The 19,855-nt window shown below is 39.8% G+C and overlaps 1 protein-coding gene and 1 pseudogene across 1 annotated transcript; one reads left to right on the top strand and one right to left on the bottom strand.

Moving 5' to 3' along the window:
* Positions 1-846: 846 nt before the first annotated feature.
* Positions 847-4,608, bottom strand: LOC147252454 (uncharacterized; annotated as a pseudogene).
* Positions 4,609-9,221: 4,613 nt separating this feature from the next.
* Positions 9,222-16,596, top strand: ndufa10 (NADH:ubiquinone oxidoreductase subunit A10). The gene is made up of 10 exons (XM_086220770.1): positions 9,222-9,380; positions 10,588-10,756; positions 12,005-12,220; positions 12,428-12,514; positions 12,708-12,829; positions 13,006-13,085; positions 13,271-13,325; positions 13,403-13,488; positions 14,641-14,749; positions 16,390-16,596. The coding sequence occupies exons 1-10, from the start codon at positions 9,306-9,308 to the stop codon at positions 16,456-16,458; spliced, it is 1,068 nt and encodes a 355-aa protein (XP_086076896.1). The 5' UTR covers positions 9,222-9,305; the 3' UTR covers positions 16,459-16,596.
* The last annotated feature ends 3,259 nt before the right edge of the window (positions 16,597-19,855 follow it).

Consider the following 19,855-nt stretch of genomic DNA (forward strand, 5'->3'; position numbering starts at 1 on the left):
GTTTAAGAGCATTTCTGTTAAAAAAAAAAAAAAAAAACTACTTGCACAGAGCCCAGTGGTGGTGAAGCAAAAAAAAAGCAACAAAAATAGAGCTTTAAATTGTTAAATGCATACAGTGGGGCAGAAAAGTATTTGGCAGCCACTGATTCTGCAAGTTGTCCCACTTAAAAAGATGAGAAGTCTGTAATGTTCATCATTGGCACACTTCAACTGGGAGAGACAGAATGTAAATTAAAAAAAAGAAAACAGGAAATCACGTTGTATGATTTTCAAAGAATTTATCAGTATAATGGTGCAGAAAATAAATGTTTAATCAATATCAAAGTCCACCTCAATACTTTGTAATGTAACCCTGGTTGGCAATGACAGAGGTCAAATGTCTTCACCAGGTTTGCACTCACTGTCGCTGGTATTTTGGCTCATTCTTCCATGCAGATCTTCTCAAGAGCTGTGATGTTTTGGGGCTGTTGCTGGGCAACATGGACTTTCAACTCCCTCAATAGATTCTCCATTGGATTGAGGTCCAGAGACTGGCTAGGCCACTCCAAAACCTTGAAATGCTTTTTACGTAGCCACTCCTTAGTTGCCCGGGCAGTGTGTTTGGGATCATTGTCATGCTGGAAGATCCAGCCACGTTTCATCCTCCTTCCATCTCACTGATGGAAGAAGGTGTTTATCCAAAATCTCACGATACATGGCTCCATTCATCCTTGATATGGATCAGTCGTCCTGTCCCCTTTGCAGAAAAGCAGCCCCAAAGCATAACACAGTGGGTATGGTGTTCTTGGGATGCAACTCAGCATTCTTCCCCCTCCAAACACGGCGAGTGGCGTTTATACCAAGGAGTTACATTTTGGTCTCATCTGACTACATGACATTCTCCCAGTCCTCCTCTGGATCATCCAGATTGGTCTCTGGCAAACTTTAGACAGGCCTGGACATGTGCTGGTTTAAACAGGGGGACCTTTCGAGCACTGCAGGATTTTAATCCATGGCGACGTAGTGTGTTACTAATAGTAATCTTTTGTTACTGTGGTCTCAGCTCTCTTCAGGTCATTGACCAGTTCCCCCCATGTAGTTCTGGGCTGTTTCCTCACTGTTCTCAAGATCATTTGTACCCCACGAGGTGAGATCTTGCATGGAGTCCCAGGTCGAGGGAGATTGACAGTGATCTTGTATTTATTCCATTTTCTAATAGTTGCTCCAACAGTCGATCTCTTCTCACCAAGCTGCTTGCCTATTGTAGATTGGCTCATCCCAGTCTTGTGCAGGTGTACAATCTTGTCCCTGGTGTCCTTAGACAGCTCTTTGGTCTAGGCTATAGTGGAGAGGTTGCAGTCTGACTGTTTAAGGGTGTGGAAAGGTGTCTTTTATACAGATAACAAGTTCAAACTGGTGCCATTAATACAGGTAACAAGTGGAGGATAGAAGAGTTTCTTAATGAAGAAGTAACAGGTCTGTGAGTGCCAGAATTCTTGCTTGTTTGTAGGTGCTAATACTTATTTTATGCACCACAACACAAATAAATTCTTTGAATATCATACAATGTAATTTCCTGGATTGTTTTTTTTTTTTTTTACATTCTGTCTCTCACAGTTGAAGTGTACCAATGATGAACATTGCAGACCTCTCTCATCTTTTTAAGTGGGACATGTGCACACAGTTCTTACAAACAGGCACTCCAATGTGACTGTTGTACATCTCACTCAAAAACTCATCTGTCATCCAGATTTTGGATGACGGCTTCATTCATCCACAAGAGCACCAGTGAGGTAAAGGATGATCAGGTGATAAGGTATTACATATGGTGATCAGTTTCATCTGAACGGCATTTTATGGTGTCAAACAAAAAGAATACTCCAGCCAAACTGTTGGGAGAAGGCCAAACTATGATAAGCATTCAAGTTTAAATATCTTGCAACCAAGCCTAGTAAGTTTTGCTGTTACAATGCAAACTGAGCTTCTCACAGCTGCAAACAAACTGGAATAAAATTGCTTTGTTGCTTTGTTAATATCGTTGCATTAATGATAGCACTCCGTAGTTTGGATTTTAATTCAAGTTCTTGAACTCAAAGCATTCTGTCAGCATCAGTTGAGATAAAGACCTTGCTCTCATTGGATTAGCAAGTTCATAATTTAGTTGCATGAAACATTTTTGATATTCAATCACAGAAGAGCAACCTCCACAGCAACTCAGCGCAACTATCCACAGCTACCAAAGTGTTCTTTTCAATATTTGGAATTAAATGAAACGAAGCATTCGTAACGTTTGCCACGGGTTGTTCCCAAGGTGATTTTTATCAGTACACATCAGTGACATCTGGAAACATGTTGCCAGCAGTCCACTCAGAGCTTTCAACACTGTTCCTTTATAAACAGCCATGTTTATCTTAGGAAAACTTCATCACAGCTGTCTGTCATTCTAAGATTCCCTGCCTGCCACTGGATCAAAATTCTAAATGGTTTTCTCAACAGTGTGAAAGAAAATATTTTCCTGTTTAAAACTTTAAAAAAAACAAAACTATTCTTTTGGAAAATCCTGATTGCATGCAGAACACCCATTCTTTTTACACAGACAATACAAATTTTTCATTATACTGCCATAACTAAATGAGGTCAGGTCATAATTTGGAAAATGATGCACATTGATAAAGACAGTTGCATTTCCCTTTGCTGTCTTAAAAATGTGTTTATAGAGTCTCTAAATTCTTTATGTCTGCGATGCCTGTAAGTACAGCTTCCTGTGAATGCAGCTTTTCCACACTGAAGCTGGTTAAGCCATTCCTGCGTTCCACCATGGATGAGGACAGGTAGAACAATCTGGGTGACTTGACTGTGGAGTCCAGGCAAGTCCTGCGAGATCGTCCATGGACATGGAAGATCTTGTAAATCACTTCTCTGCAAACCGCAACAGTGGCAGAATACAGCTGGTGTGAGATGACTAATGGCTTTCATATTGTCTGCAGTATTTCACTTTTGTATGTACTTCGTAATGTAATTTGTTTATTATCGTTATTCATATGTTTGTGTATATACTGTAGCTTGTACTAACTCATAAAATCAGCTGTTTTTCAAATTGTGTCTGTGGATTCCTGAGAGACAAAGAGAATGAGCTCATAGTGATCACTACAGGCTGAGCTGAACATCTCCCAACCTGGGTCCTCTCAACACAGTAAGCTCGACAGTTGTCTGTTTATTGGATTCGATACACTGAATATGAGTTGATCTTTTCCGCCATGAGTTGATCTTTTCCACCATTACCTGCTTTCCAAATATTGTGGAGATGCGTAGTTGAAGTGCCCTAAATACCCTTATATTTTCCAGTGAGACATTGCCACCCCAAAATGATCCCATAACCATTCTGGCCACCCCACAGAAAATTTCCTGGCTCCGCCACTGTACGGAGATACAATTTTGGCATTTATCGTCACTGTCCAGCTACCAAATTTGCATGTGATTAAGACACAAATGGATGGCAACAAATTGTAAGTATATATGCACTTGTCTATAGAAAAGAGAAAATTTCACCCTTTAACCCTGTTTTGTCAGTAAGGGGAGGGGACCTGGGGGCATGCCAATTGCCACGCTATCCCCGAATATACTTGGTTGAGCGACTCCGCCAGTTGGACAGCAAGGTACGGCGAATCGACTAGGACAAACGAGACAAACCACTCAGCCCTGAATGCCTGAATGACTTGTATTGTGGTTTGGCAACACATGAATTAAAATATCTTGATTTTAATGTATGCAAATTGTGACAGAGTAGTTTACACGAATGTGCTGGTGTTTGAGCTCCGTCTTTTGTTTCCTCCATCGTTGACACTAATCTGATAAAACACTGATGATTAGTTGTCATTTTGGATCCTGCTGTACATTTTTTTTAAATTTTGGTGAAACTTTTTTTTATGTTCAAGATGTAATTCTTTGTCCTTGAAAATGATAAAGAAAATGTTAAAAATCATAGAGACTTTCAATACATCCTTGATATGCAGAAAAAATACAAGCTATACATTAACTGATGTGCTTGTGTGACTTGGATCGTGTAGTTAATTTATAGTGTTTTATTTGGTAAATGTCTGTGATAAATACATTGAGATATTGACAGAAATGTAAAGGCTTTTCATCATTTTTATTGGCATGTGAGTATAAAAGCCATTCATGTTCAGATTCCTTGTAAAAATGCAAAACTGCACTCATTGAGGGATTTCTGCTCAATCTGGTGCACACGTTTTTTTTTTTATTCTCATGAACGTTTAATGCCTGGCATACTTTTCTATTTCATCCTCGTCTTCTGTCATTGGCTGTAATAACTGAAGAGGGATACTGGGGTCATTAAGGTTTATTATTTGATTATTTGAGTGTGTATGCTGCTGACCAAATGTAATTCTGTTAGCATTAAAGAGAATAGTGTTGCCGTAACTTAGTGTTCAACCTTGTGAAGTCGCTCAACCAGCGGTATTCAGGGATATGGTGGTGATTGGCATGCCCCCAGGTCCGCACCCTTACTGACAATAACCACCCACTAAAGAAACCAATTTGAGCACGAGCATAGCAGAGTCCTGCGGGTGGCCAGGAGAACGTTTTGCAAGCGGCAAAATCCGTGTGCATGCAATTTGATTCTACATACACTAAAACATGTTTTCTGCTCTGGAGTGCTTTGAAAGCGCTAGCAAAAACAAGTCTCATGTTGTTTTTATGGACCACACAATGCAGACACTTACACCTGGACATGCATGGTATGGTTTAAGTGTTACATTTTAGTAACAGGAAACTGAAGAAAGTTTGTTTGTTTTTGCAACATTTGGTTGTTGATTAAACCGTGGCCGTTGTTTGTTGACAAAACGTTAGACTGTGATGCAGTCCTGGCATGATTACAACTGTGGTGGAAAATGATTCATTTCATGTGGTCATAAATCATATCTAAACACTTATAATATTGTGAATAATACCAGTGGCAATTATTGAAAGTCATCTTTGCATTGTCCATTACTAGGAAAACAGTAAATAAAGTGCAAAACAGCAGAGCAAAAATGATAGTAGTTAACCTCCCCTCATTATTAACAAAACTGACCTTACAAGAACAGTTCCAGGGAAGTGGAGTGAAGGTCAAAAGTTAAACCATCTGTAAGACTAATTCTAAACCCAAGGTGGTGCTGATTCTGTCTGTAATGTGAAAGTAATTATCCATGCTGATATACTTCCTGAAATATTTTGTGTCGTCACAATAACACGACCCTGAGGACTTGCTAAAGTCGATCTGTTTGTCCACATGCTGCAGGTGATGAGGGAGACCTCCACCAGCAGCAGGAGAACGAATCAGTCAAAGGAAGCTAGGAAATATGCCAGCTGCTGTAGAATTTGGTATGTGGCTGCTGGTGACAATTATGAAACTGTTCCTAAGTCACCATTGTGTGCCTGCTTATTTGGCAGTGATGCATTCCTGTATGACAACTGCGAATTGCAATCAACACTTGGCTTAATGTCTCTGTTTCACTTGAGCTGTAGAACAACAATTTACACCACTCAGCTGTGGTTACATTTATAAAAAGCAACCTTCTGCCTCTTGAGCCCCTCACTCGTTGCTTAAAAGCACCTCTAAAACCTCACACAGCTATGTTTTATTTCCGGAACAGTCCAGTCTGGTCCTTGCATGTGTTGCTTGCTCTGAGATTACAAAGCTGAATATTTGGATATCAAACATTTCTAGGAATGATGTTTTATGAGTAACCCATCCCCATGGCAGTTTTGAGTTGAGTTGAGATTTGTGAAGAAACTCAACTCAAAACTGCTGTGGAAAATAAAAGTGAAGGTTTAGGGATTCTATAAATCAAAAATCTTGCAGCAAAATTGAACATTAAAGTCAAAGTGTTATGTGACACATTTATAACCTCTCTTCTAACTATCAATCATCAACTGCCTATCCTGTTTCAGGCTGGGGGTGGAGGCTATCCAGCCTTCCAGTCTATGGCAGGGCCACATACAGAGACCAAGAACCACTCACTCTCACATAAACACCTACAGACAATTTAGAGTCAACAATAAACCTAACGACCATGTTTGGTGTGTGGGAGGAAGCTGGAGTATCTGGAGGGAACCACGCAGACATGGGAAGAACTTGCAAACTCCACACACACAGGCCTTAGCTGGCAGAATCAAACCCAGGTCTTCTAGCTGTGGCACAACAGCGTTATACAATACACCACCATGCCACCCTACAACTTTGCTTCTCATTCATAATACTATTCATTCTCTTTCAATTACTAGTTAAAGGCATAGTTCACTTACAAATCCTCACCCTCAAGCTGACAGATGGTCAGGGGAAGTTCTGTAGTCCTCTAAACACTGCTTGAGTTCCACATTAAAGGTGTTATGAACAACTGAAGTGAATGGTGACCTTTTTGAATTTTAGAGCCTCGAAATGCCAAGATGTTTTGAAAACTGTTCAATTTCGTAGCTTCACTTTGCACTATGGCCTGTAGCTCTCAGCTGTTCCATCCATCCATCCATTTTCCATCCATCCATTTTCTACCACTTATCCTGTTAAGGGTCGCAGGGGGGCTGGAGCCTATCCCAGCAGCCTTCAGGCAAGAGGCGGAGTTCACCCTGGACGGGTCGCTGGTCCATTGCAAGGCTAACACATATAGACAGACAACCACTCACACTCACAGCGACGCCTATGGTCAATTTAGAATATTCAATTAGCCTCGTCCCCTCTTGCATTTCTTTGGACTGTGGGAAGAAGCCAGAGAAGCCACACAAGCACAGGGAGAACATGTTAACTCTACACAGAAACACCCCGTGCCTGAGCTGGGGCTCGAACCTGCACATCTGCTCAGACAAAGCTGGTAATAAGGTGCCTCCCCTACCCCTCCTTATATTACTTCTAGTTTTATTTCTGGAGTATGTAAGATCATTATTGCTATTATATATTAACCAAAGCTATAGCCTAAAGGTGCTGCAGAGTATACTAAATACATAGAAACAGTTTGTTCTGGGACATTCATGAGTTTCTGATTCTTAAAAGGTTGAAAAACCAATCAGATCCCCCCAAAACTATTTTACCATATAGCTTTAAATAGATCCAACAGATTTAAGCTGTTCAACCAGTTACAGTTGATGTCCTTTGATTACTCATCTTCCTTTATTTTTGCACCTGTATTCACTGAACTTCCTCCTAAACTAGAGGAGACCTGCTTCACACTCAGATATATACGACTAAAGAACATGTAAGCATTATTTAATGTCTTGTCTTACAAAGACGGATGAAACAGTTTTTTCTATTAGTGTAAAAATGACAATATTAGGCATGCTAATGCTGTAGATGTGTGTGTATGTTTTAGAGGAGGTGTGGAGTAAAAGCGTAGGTTTCTTGTTGTTGCTATGATTTGAGTTGTTTGAATGATAAACAAAGCAGGCAGTCCTCCTCCCTGCTGGCACTGTTAACAGCTGGACAAGACTGCAGAGAGAAGAAATCAAACCTGCTGTTAAAATAAAATAGGGTAAATTTGGCACAAATGGATTTGCCAAGCCCCTCAGATGGCCCCACAGCAGATTTAGCTGGGTTTCCTGAATGTGGAGTATTGTTGTTTTGGCTGTTCACTAATTAGTGTGGTTCTTGTGTGTGTGTGTGTGTGTGTGTGTGTGTGTGTGTGTGTGTGTGTGTGTGTGTGTGTGTGTGTGTGAGACTCACAGGTGGTCAGTTTTTCCACAAAACATCTATGGCTTTAACATTTATATTATTCCCTTGCTCTACTCCAAACACGTTTTGCTTTGTCCTCTATTAAAGCTGTTTGTAGAGGTGGCTGGAATGGATGAGCCAAAAAATCTGGGTTTCACAACTGAGTCTTAATTTTCTCAATCCCACATCCAGTTTGGTGAAGGTTTTGGTAAGGAAACACTTCGGTCCATAGTAAGGGGAAGATTGTGGTTTGGCCTTCTTTCCCAAACTCTCAACCAAATTTTCCAGTTTTCCAAATTTAATGTTTTAGTTGTGTAGGGGCAGCATGGCTCAGAGGTAGCCTGGTAGCAACCGAAGGGCCACTGGTTCGAACCTCACTTTCTTTGGTGATCATGTAAAGTATCCTAAGATACCAAACTCCTAATTGCTCCTGATGGCCCTCTGACAGACTAGCAACCCATCCAGGGTACCCCTCCTCTCGCCCAATGTCAGCTGGGATAGGCTCCAGCCCCCCCCCCCCCCCCCGACCCTTAATGGGTAAGCAGTATAGAAAATGGATGGATGGATAGGTAATTGACCCATGTCTCAAACATGTCTATCCCAGCTGACATCAGACAAGAGGTGGGGTATACCCTGGATGGATGCTGCCCATTAGTGAGTCATTTGTGTACTACAAAACTTAATGCGATGTCAGTCATTGTTAAGGAACACATTATGCAAATTCCAGTCCAGACTGTGAGGATTCCTTACACTAGGATCCTTCCTATGATGTCACGATTAATTCAAAAGGTAAAATACAAACCATAATGATTAATTAATCTTCCACAAATGGGGAAGTTCTTCCACAAATACCTTGAACACAATGTGTTTGAGATACAGCTGAAATCCAACATTCATTTTACCACAAAATTCCAACTTTTAAACTGAGCTAGAAATATGCCTTGTATAAAACATTGTATGTTTGAACTGTATGTATGTTGTACTTACTTTAAGAGACACAAAAAAGTAAAATTTTCAACCCCATAAATTCCTCACGACAGGCAGTATTCCAGTTTGGAGTTGTTTTTTTTTAATGCCAGTCCATCTTTCCATTTCAATTAGTCACATTGCAGTGGAAACCCTTTTTGAGGAATCAATGCTAAGCAATTTTTGTTATTGGTGGTGAGGGACGTTTACTTAAAACGAATAAATACTGCCACCTATCGGTAGAACTTTGGACACACACAAACAAAATGGATAGGATAATCCTGTACAACCCTGATCTATAGATTAATTGCATAATGTGAAAAAGAGATAGCATTTGTTCACAGTGTTTTTGGTATTTGAAGATTGCATATGATTTTCCTGTAAAACACATGTAACACTTTATTTTTGATGTTCTTAAAAATACAGTTTAGTTTCATTATAAAAATCTCTTTACAGTCATACTGATATAAAACCTGAAAATGTTTTTGAAAATTTTTAAGGAATAAAAAGGAAAGGAAATCAGGCAGGGGCTAGACAGCACCGGACGTATATTGTGTGAGACAAAGTATACCAAAGGCCCAGTCTAATACGTAATCTTTAGTGGCTGGTTTTGCTGTGAGTTTACGGGTCAGGTCGGAGGGGATTTGGAGGACGATCAACCATGGCCCTGAGAGTGATCCGGCTGGTCATTCCATCGAGAGCAACTGCGTTTAAAGCGGCAAATGCTGTTCAGAAGGTCCGGTCAGGAAATACACGATACTGAGCTTTTGGGTCTTCCCGTTCTCAAGGACACGCAAATTTAGCAAGCTAGCTTTCCAACTGCTAGCATCACAGTTGATAGCTAAGCAGCTACATGCTGAAGTGTGAAAGAATGAATCGTTGTTAGGGCTAGTGTTAGGGTTAATTTGATATTGTTTGGAGTCAACAAACGAGTGAGTAAATAAAACAAGCTGGCAGTACATCGAAGGAAACGCAAATCTGTTGTTACTGATTTAAAGACGAGGTACAAACTAAGCATCCAACCCTCGACCGATTAGCAAGCAGACACCACTGACGGTGACAATTTTGCCTTTTTGTTATGAAACTATTTATTTAATTAAACTGTATTTAGCTTGCACTTTATCTACTTCATAGTAGCAATGTTAATTTTTGGTCATTCGATTGCACGTACCCAGCACTGTCATGTGTGTTTTGTTAAATTCCTGTCCTTATCGCTTGTGGTATTGATGTCTACATCAATACCACAAGCGATAAGGACAGGAATGAAATGTTGAATATGTCAAGTTAAGTGCTGTTTCTCCACAATGATACATTTGGCAAATGAAAAATGATCCTGATTGCCTTTGCTAGTATGATGCAAAAACAGGTTTAACTACTAATCTTGTGTTATCTCACTGTACATGTCATAGATTAACCCAGCAATGGTATTATGCTTGAGCTATTCATCGTTTTAGTTGTCTATCTTTTACGTGCTAATTAGATACAAAATTTACTTGGTCTCAATATGCTAAATTATCTTTGGCTTCACGAATAAAAGGTCAAAGATTACAAACAAGACAACGCCAAGTAACTAAGAAGGTGAAAGTAAAACCGACTCATTTTTATACAGCACTTGTCTACTTTAGCTACACTCAGAGCGTTGGAGGCTGCCATGCAAGGTGCTAACCACCTACTCATCAGGAGCAATTAGGAATTCAGTATCTTGTGTTAGGATACTTAACATGCTCACTGGGGGAAGTGAGAATCAAACCAGAAACCCTTTGGTTGCTAGACTTAAGATCCATTCTACACCTAAGATGAGAAAGACATAACACCATGGACAACATAGTTTGCAAACAGAAAATGTCACTTAGAGCTAAGATTGATTAGTTTTCACTGTGTATTCTATTGTCCTCTCTGTAGGTACAGCTCTATACTATTAAAGTGTGGTCTTTGTCATTCAGACTGGGGTTCATACAACTTCAGTGAGAAGCCTACAGTATGGCTGGTTGGCCTACATCCTGGGGGAGAGGACAACTCCACGGTTTCAGCAGTACAGCAAAATCATCACTGTGGATGGCAACTTGGCCTCGGGGAAAGGAGCACTGGCCCAGAAGCTGGCTGACAAGTTTGGTAACTATGAGATGTCCTTAAGTAGAATTGACACCAGGATACACTCTACCAGTCATTCCTCCGTCTAACCTCAGCTACAGACTGTAAAGGCCATTATTGGATTCAGCTTTCCTTTTGAGTCAGTCCATTTCTAATGTCCTCTTTTTCCTAAGTACATTTGCTCTTTTGCTGCTCTGCTCTTCACTTTTTGGAGTGAACTGGCTTACTAGATAAACATGCAGGAACACGTGTGCGATGGCACTGAACACACTGAATGTAGCTGACATAACGTCATACTGAAAAATAAAGTCCATATAAATTCTTGTTTTATTGATTGGAACAGTAATGCACCATAATATAGCTTCCATAAGAGCAAGCATTTTGTCACAATTTATTGTGATTTGATGTTGAATCTAGGGGTTCGGAATATCAATGTACTCATGTGAAAGAAATATTGCAATATATTTCTATATTGATTTTATTTCACCGAGCTGGAAATGATTTGGTAGCTGAGCGGTGACCAGGTTGCACCGTTGGTGCGGTTGTCAATTTTGGTAGTTTCCCAGAAGCTTCTTGTCTTTGAAATAAATTGCTGCTCCATATTTATATTTATATTTATATTTATTCCTAATGTGTAATGATCTGTGCTCACTGCTGTGAAGATTTTCTCATTTGAATTCTTTCTGTAATAACAGATGATGTGTCAATCATCAGAAAATCACAGTATGATTCGAGCTGGTCAGCCGGCCTGTAGATTTCCATTTGATAATATTAGATAAATATTTCAGTGTTCCTCTGGTCAGGACTCCATTTAGGAAATGTTTGATTTTACCCAAATAGTATCTAATAGGGAGATCCCTAAAGGAGAGCAAACCTCCCGTCTGCCGTCCGCCTCTCACTGCTCTGACTGCTGGTCAAAAGCACAAAATCAGATTCAAAGGGATTTATTTGTCTGCAGCAGTCAGGTGGTACTGATAAGGAGCATGTAAATTTGATTATCGAAGAATTAGAACCATGAAATCGCTGAATATTTAATACTGATGAATAAACTATTGATTTATTAGTAAGAGTCATTTAAATATGTTGGTATTTGGGATCATTCTACTCTGGCAGATGAGAGCCAGTAGGCAACTGAAGAAATTTGGGGCAGTCGACTTGTTTGTTTTTTTTAAGACTTATTTGTGCACCCCACCTATTACCTGAGCTGATAGGATATTTCCTTTGTAAGTTCGCATGCCAGTATTTGAACATGTGTGTCTGGATCCACAGGGATGCTCTACATGCCTGAGCCCAACACCTTCTACTTGGATAAGATGACAGGAGAAAAGGAGCCCCTCCCTGTTGACTACAATGGGATGTGTAGCCTGGAGACGTTCTACACAGACCCCAAAGCAAGGAACGGAAACAGCTACCGGTTTCAGTTGTGGATGTACATCATGAGGCTGCTTCAGTACGCTGACGCCATTGAACACCTGCTCACAACAGGTAGGACCAGCTGGAATGGAATTCACCAGATTCACCGCATAGTCCTGTATTCACTCTTAAACCCTCATAGTTTCACTTAATACTCAATACTTGAAACTGAGTAATAATATTTTGGATAATGTTCTAGTAGCCTAATAATTGAACGGCTGTCTGGATTTGGTGTATGAAAAGAATCCCTCATCATTATCTTCATGATCTGTGTTAAAGGCCAAGGAGTGGTCCTGGAGCGGTCCCCCTTTAGTGACATGGTCTTTATGGAGGCCATGTTGAAGCAGGGCTACATCAGGAAGGAGTGTAAGTACCTGTATTATTATAAGCTCAACGATTCAGGCTAGTGGTCTCCTATTCGCCTCTCATTAAAAAATAAGAGCAGACAACAAACGTCACTGCTAGTGTTACTATGTTTACTTAAGGAGGACTCCCTATGAACAAGCTTTTCCTGGATTATGTCACTTACATCAAAAAAATGTGGTGGTCTTGCCTGCAGGCGCGCAGCACTACAATGACATCAAAGGCATCAGCATCTCTGAGTTCCTCCCTCCACATCTGGTCATTTATGTGGACCTGCCAGCTGAGGAGGTGCAAAAGAAGCTGAAGCAGAGCAGTACGGTAGGAGATGCGCACGCTTTACTGGAGAATATGAAGTAGGCAAGACTGTACACTATGTTCACCATAAAACTTACATCAGATGTCACATTAGATGCAAATGAATTGTTGAAATAAGAGTGATTGAATAAAGTGAGATGTTGTATCAGTTGGACTAAATGTTACGTCTTTGTGGGAAGTCCTATCTTCACAACGTGCCTTTGGAGTATCTGAAGAACATTGAGGACTGCTACAAGAAGACCTTCCTGCCCCAAATTAGGTAAGTAGGAGACACTAATGAAATACATACAATTCAAATAGAGCTAAAAGGATGTGCTTCCAACCAATATTTAATCAGATTTTAGCCAGATAAAGAGCAAGTGGCGCTTTAACATTGCAAATGTTGGCATGTGTGCACCCTATATAAGATCGTACACATAACACCTACATTTTGTGTTCTTTCAGCCAAACATCTGAACTGCTGGCTTACAATGCTACCCAAGTCCAGGATATTGAGAGGGTAAGACGTAATCAGGGATTTACCATCTCTGAAAAACTGGAGTAGAAAGTCGCCTTATCATATTGTGTCCTCCTCAGGTGGCAGAAGACATTGAGTATTTGAAGTTTGACAAAGGGCCTTGGCTGGAGCAGGACGATGTCAGCTACCATTACATGAGAATGTTGTGAGTTCTTTAATTCTCATTAATATTTGAATAAAAAGTGGGACAATGTCAATTCTTACTAACTGTCTCTCTGGCAGATATCACGGCTTGAAAACACTTTTTTAGCCAACTTAAGTCTTTCCATTCATTTTTTCTGTCCAAATTGACTTTATCATCATGCAAAACAAACAAAAACAATGTTAAACTTCACATTCTGACAAAATCCTCAACAAACTCTTTTGTGGAGTCCGAAGACTGGAATGAAGCAGCAGTAATGGAAGTTTGTAGGGATGTGGTTGCCTTGCCAGCGTCATTGTACTTCTCCTTGTTTTTTATGAGGCTTTCGGACAACAGGTGGTCAGTGCATGTATTTTTGAGTGTCCAGTCAACAGAATGTTGACAAAACTTACAAAATAAAAGTTCACATGACACGTAAAAGTCAGCGGGGAAATGCTTGGCCTGGTACCGAGGGTTTAGCTTCGAGCTCTGTAATTTTTTTCCTGACAAAGTCAGAACCGTGGCTCGCCGCTTTGCCATGCGGTCATTGTTGTGACAGGGGAGGGAGGGCTGGGAGGGCTGAGAAGACGCCAATTCCACCATTCTGGAAATTGTAGGGCCCTACATTTGCTGTCCTCTCCAAAGCAGACAAGAAGATGGATAACCCTCTGCCTGTGTGTTTGATTGCGATAGTCAGCTGAGCATAATGAACTGTAGTGGATTAGGTAGACTGGCATAGTTCTGTCGTACCTGCACAGCTTCCAAAACCTGCTGCTCCTCTTCTGTTTATATTCGGGTACAGACGGATCAGGGTTTGGTTTGTTCAGAGGTAATCCTCCTTACTGTCTCTGACAATGTTGGTCAGATGGTCTTTATGGGTCTCAGCTCTCACATGTATTCACAGAGGAGAAAATGTCCATCTGCTTCTCTGATGGCAAAGAAGTGTATTTTCTACAAGGTTGGCGTGTTCCCTTAAGATCTACCAGACTGTCAGTTGCATCCAGTCAGGAGACTTCTAAACCTTCAGTATGCAAAAGCAAGGAAAGGAATGAAACAACTGATTATTGATACATTTGTTATTGTCATTAATCTATGGTAGTTTTGCCACGTTACTTCCATCACACTCTGTCATACATTTTTTCAACACATCAGCCATTCTGTTCCTCTTGTTTTCAGAGTGCAGGACAAACACAGGGTGGCGACCTTGACCCACATACCAAAGTTTCTGCCGGAGATCACCATTGGCGGTTACGAGTATAATAAAATGTTCTACAGCTTTAAAACGGTATGTTTTTTCTTTGTTTGTTTTTTTTGTCACTTAATCTCCATCCATCCCTCCCTCCTCTACTGGAACATTTATTCTGACAATTGATCAAGTTGCCTTGTTAGAGTCACTTAAGTGATCAGTACTTATCAAAGAATGTAAAAGTCAAATCTATGGAGTTGCACCTTTTTAAAATGCTTTCAAGGACAGTGTCCTTGTTAGAAATGTTTGTTGAAATGAGATTGCGAGTGAAGAAATACTAAATTTAACACAAAAAGAAATGCAATTAATCTCCACCTATTTAAACTTTTGTTCACTCTGACACTTTTCTCAACACAAACCCGGTGAATATAGCGAGTAGAAGAGACGGTTATTTAAGTAAAATGAAACTAAAGTTCACCCATCGCCCCTCAAGTGAAGATACCCTTAAATATTACTTGAGTCCTGCAACAAATAAGTACTATTATGGAATTAATATCCTCTGCTCTTTATGGGTACAGAAGATAGGGATGCACAATAATCTCGGTACATCATTGGTATTGGCAGATACGTTTGTTTTTGTTATTTATAAAAATATATTATTGTGCCCAATTATCAATAACTTGTTTTTTTTATCAAATATGATTCATGGGCTATCCAAATGTTTTGCAAATAAAACAGTCACTTTCTTATTCAAAGTATTATTGTTTTTTCAGTATGTAAAAAATGTAAATATATCAAAGTTTTTATACAAGTAATCTTGACATGGATAAATAGATAGTAAATCTTTAAAAAAAAATCAATGCTTCATTGTGCACGCCTGCTCCACAGGAGGACTGCCTATGAACAAGTATGGCCTTGAATTGCCCATTAAAAGCGGTGCTTTTTATTTACTAGTTGTGTAAAAATAACTTGATTGGCTTACCAACCATATAAAGTTAACTGATCCGAAGTCCAACTGTTGATCCAAATTGCAATTTGAGCTGCATCTTCATTTCGAAATTCTCCCAGCATGTCCACTTGACCTTTTTCTGCAGCTCTGCATTATTTCATTTAATGTAAAAGAATATTTCTAGCAGTGTAGTATTTTAACATTTTCAATATCAAGTTTATGTTTTTGGCTGATGTGAAGTGGTTAATTAAGATGCGGAAGAAATGTTGCTGCTGTTGTGTTTTGGTGTTATCCAAGGATAACGTGTCACACTGGGGTTCTTTTTAATGAGTACTTTCTCTGCCCTTTCACATAAGTAGGTTTTGTCAGCATGACGGAACACGTTTTTGTTTCCTGAAATATTGAACAGTAAATCCCAGGCGTGGTATATTCTGCAAGGCTGTTCTGATTAGTCTGGCAAGGAAACATTTGTTTGACATTTGCTGTTTATTGACTGGAGACTTGTTGTCTCCCCCTGTGGCATGATGCTGCAGGAGGCTGTGACCTGAATGTTTGTCAAAGCCGCCATCTCAGAGGACAGAATGTCAACTCTGACACTGAATGCATCGTCTCTTTCAGTGTATTGGTGTTTATTTGTAGCTCATTCTGGTCATTTTTTGAAGGGAATTGTCAGTCCGAGTCATGTAACTAGTCATCTTGATGAGATTCTTTTAAGTATTTAAGTTTTTCACCTCTGTATTTTGAAGACAGAAAGTGAAAATGTGCTTCTTTTTTTTTTCTTTCCTATTAGCTGACTGGGAAGAAGTATGCTCCTGGTTATAATGCAGATGTTGGCGACAAATACATATGGCTCAAGTGATCAAGTCCACCGGCTTGCTAATGGATCTCAGACCCAAGTCAATCACTGATCAACTCTCACCATGAACCGCTTATCCACATTTGATCTAACTGTTGTACATCCTTATAAATATGTATGTAATAAAAGAACCTAGTCGATGTCTCCTGTTTTGATTCATTTGTTTTATTTCCATTTTCTTCCGCTTATTCCTGTTAAGGGTCGTGGGGGCGACTGGAATCTATCTCAGCGGCTACGGGTGAGAGGCGGGGGTTCACCTTGGACTGGTCACCAGTCCATTGCAGGGCCAACACATAGAGACAGACAACCATTCACACTCACAGTCACACCTACAGTTAATTTAGAGTATCAATCAGCCTCTTCCCCCTGAAAAAAGGGTTTTCTATGGAGTTTTTCCTCAGTCGACGTGAGGGTCTGAGGGCAGAGGATGTTGTTATGATGCCATGTGAAGCCCTTTGAGACAAACTGTGAAAACGGGCTCTACAAATAAAATTGCCTTGCCTTGCCTTGGACTGTGGGAGGAAGCTGGAGTACCAGAGAGAACCCACGCAGGCACAGGGAGAACATGGAGACTCCACACAGAAAGATCCTGTGCCTGAGCCAGGACTCTAATGCTGACCACTGCACCACCTGCAGCCCTTGTTTTATTTCATTGTTCATAATAATGCTATAAAGTGGGTAGTTTAAATTAATGGGTGGGCAGTGGGCCAAAAGCAAATGTAGTAAGCAAAAAGTAATCGCTGTGAAGCCATTGCAAAAAATGTTGTAATCAATAACATTTTGTAATTAATCACGTTTGATGACATACATTTCTGATGTCAAGAAATATCTCATTTTTATAACATCTTTCCAAAAAGAATTGTTAATTTTTAAACTTTACTCTTTTATATTTAAGGTTCTAATTTTGATTCTAATTTCTTTTCCCTTGTGGCGTTTTGGACACATTAATAACTTACTTTTTAAAATTGTCAGAATTGTAGGATCCGTATCACGTCATTCACCTTTGGATTTGTTTATCCTGTGGTTGCCACGGTGATCCACAGGCGCTAAAGGGAGCTGAGTCACCGGCACACACGGAGAGGGAGGAGAGGTGTGCATCGTAGCCATGATTTTTGTTGACCGCAGTCACTGTTCTCATTGCTTTTCGTTCGCTTTTGATCACTTGTTGCTCAGTTACATTTCGCAAACAGTGCGCACGTTTATATTCTTTACCGCGTTTTCAAACCAAAGCCGTCTGAAGAGCTGTTTGTTTATTAAATACTGTGAAACTTTACCTGGACGCAGCGTGCTTATGTAAGCAGCAGCGCGTCACACACATTTACAGGACCGCCCACCCTCAGCGACTCTGGAGGACAGGAAGTCGCTACAATAATTGGTTCATTATATACTGCAAAAGGGGGTGAATATGCTGTATGTATTTTGCTTACTCTTTAAAAATGTCTTATTTGCAAGTATCTGTAAAATAACTTTAAGAATCAGTTTTATTTTCAGTGAAAATTTGCCAAAATCAAACCCAAATTCGTACGAGCCCATCAGGAGCCCTGAACATTCCCTCAAATAAATGACTTCATTTTCCTTTAAAGTTCATTACTTTACAAATCATCCTCCATGTTTTAATTCTTTTTAATTCTTATTTATCTTATCTATTGTCTTTCTCTTTTACTCTTTTTTTAGATTATTATTGAACCTTTTTTTAACCAATTCCATTTCATTTCCTTTCTATTGTTGCTTTTCTGAGTCATTTCTTATCAGTAAGTGTTAAATCTGAGCTGCATAAAACTAACTCACACTCTTAACTCATATCTGGCAGTACCCACTCTCCAGTTTTTAATTGCTTTAGCATTTCTAATTCCACTCATGGTTCCTTATCTTCCTATATAAATGTCCTGAGGCTTTAGACGACTCCTCATCTGCATAATGAAGGAAAAATTCAATGACAAAATTTAAATGTAAAATAAATAGGGATATAATTCCAAAAGAATAATTTTGACTTTATATGAGCAAATACATCATGTTTGAAACTCAAATATACAAAATGGGAACGACACTAAATAGGGGATTTATTGACGAAGGGAAATAATACAACCCACAAGTCATAATCGTACCATTTGTTGAGAAAAAGATAATTGTTTGAGACACTGAACTCATTATTACATATTTTATCACTTAAATTCTTAAGTAATGGTACGCATGCCCGTTTTTCATCGGTCTGCATTAGCTTGAAGCAAAATATACTTGTTGGCTGCTCTCTTTCTCTTTTCAACACATGCAAATTCTTTCAAAGATAATGCTGTCATAATTAAGTAACATGTGCTTTTGAATTGAAAGCAAGATAACTGCACTATTTGGAGGTAACTGATCCAGGATGGCACCAAAACCCAACAAAATGTTATCTCATGACAACAAACCGAGCAGGTCTAGAAACACACAATTTAAAAACGGCCTTCAAATAAATATAAAAGGTCAAGCAGACAGGTTCAATTTGCTTGTCTTTTTACTTGACCACCCGCACACCAAATATGTGTACATGCCACAGGGCCCCACCTCATAAAAGTTATGAAGTTACTGAAAAAATGACGCTTCCATCCCTTGACAATGCTGGCAGCAGCTGCTGAGAAAATTTGAAATATCTGGCTGGAATAGGAGGGTTCTTTGCTGGAGGGCTGCAAAGTTACTCGGAGGACTGTCTGCAGGCAATAAAGAAGCAGAGTTGCCACTTTCAGAGTGGTAAAAAAAGGACACCTTGGAGCCCCATGGCCAAGGGACACAAAAGAGGGCTGGGGTCACTGTCAGTATTGTATTTGGTAGTTTTTTTGTTGTTTTGCTCCAAATTCAGAAGTAATAGTCATGCACAGTGCACTACTAGTCCTCCCCCTCTCCCTCTCTGAAACCCTTACAATGGTTTGGTCATTAAAGATTAAGAGAAGTGTGCAGGTGGAGGTTGCACACAGGTTGAGGCATGGCAGTGTCCATCAAATCTTTTTTTCTATTCTAGCCTTGTAGTCTGTAAAAGTAGATTTTTTAAAAACTTATTTTTATTTAAAGTACTCAGAAATAGGTGTCTTAAATGCGGGAACAAGTTTTTTTTCCCCTCTTTGTGAGATCAGAATGCAGAAAGAGCCAGTCACGTGTATTTACAGTGAAGCTAATGCTAAGTGATGGCTAACAATAGCCACAGCAACACAACAACATAAAACTGCCCGGAGACATCCAATGACAAAATTGTCAAGCCCACTAGGGAATACATGTTACTTTGCCACAGATGTCATAAGCTTTGACGGAGTGTTCAATTTGTGTGCTGTCAGCAGGAAAACTGTACTGTAAAAAAAACAACAAAAAAACCCCAACATTAACGAGACCAGAGCAATGGTTCAGTCCATTTTTATTCAGAAGTTGTTTA

Source organism: Aulostomus chinensis, chromosome 12, assembly GCF_037954235.1.
Source record: "Aulostomus chinensis isolate RoL2024-O1b breed Wild chromosome 12, RoL_Achi_v1.0, whole genome shotgun sequence".
NCBI classification, from domain to species: domain Eukaryota; kingdom Metazoa; phylum Chordata; class Actinopteri; order Syngnathiformes; family Aulostomidae; genus Aulostomus; species Aulostomus chinensis.

Bases quoted from the DNA above. Each gene is read 5' to 3' on its own strand.
- ndufa10 (XM_086220770.1), top strand. From the start codon at position 9,306: ATGGCCCTGAGAGTGATCCGGCTGGTCATTCCATCGAGAGCAACTGCG. The intron at 12,830-13,005 runs GTAGGAGATGCG...CTTTGTGGGAAG, and splicing joins AGCTGAAGCAGAGCAGTACG to TCCTATCTTCACAACGTGCC. The intron at 14,750-16,389 runs GTATGTTTTTTC...CTTTCCTATTAG, and splicing joins TGTTCTACAGCTTTAAAACG to CTGACTGGGAAGAAGTATGC.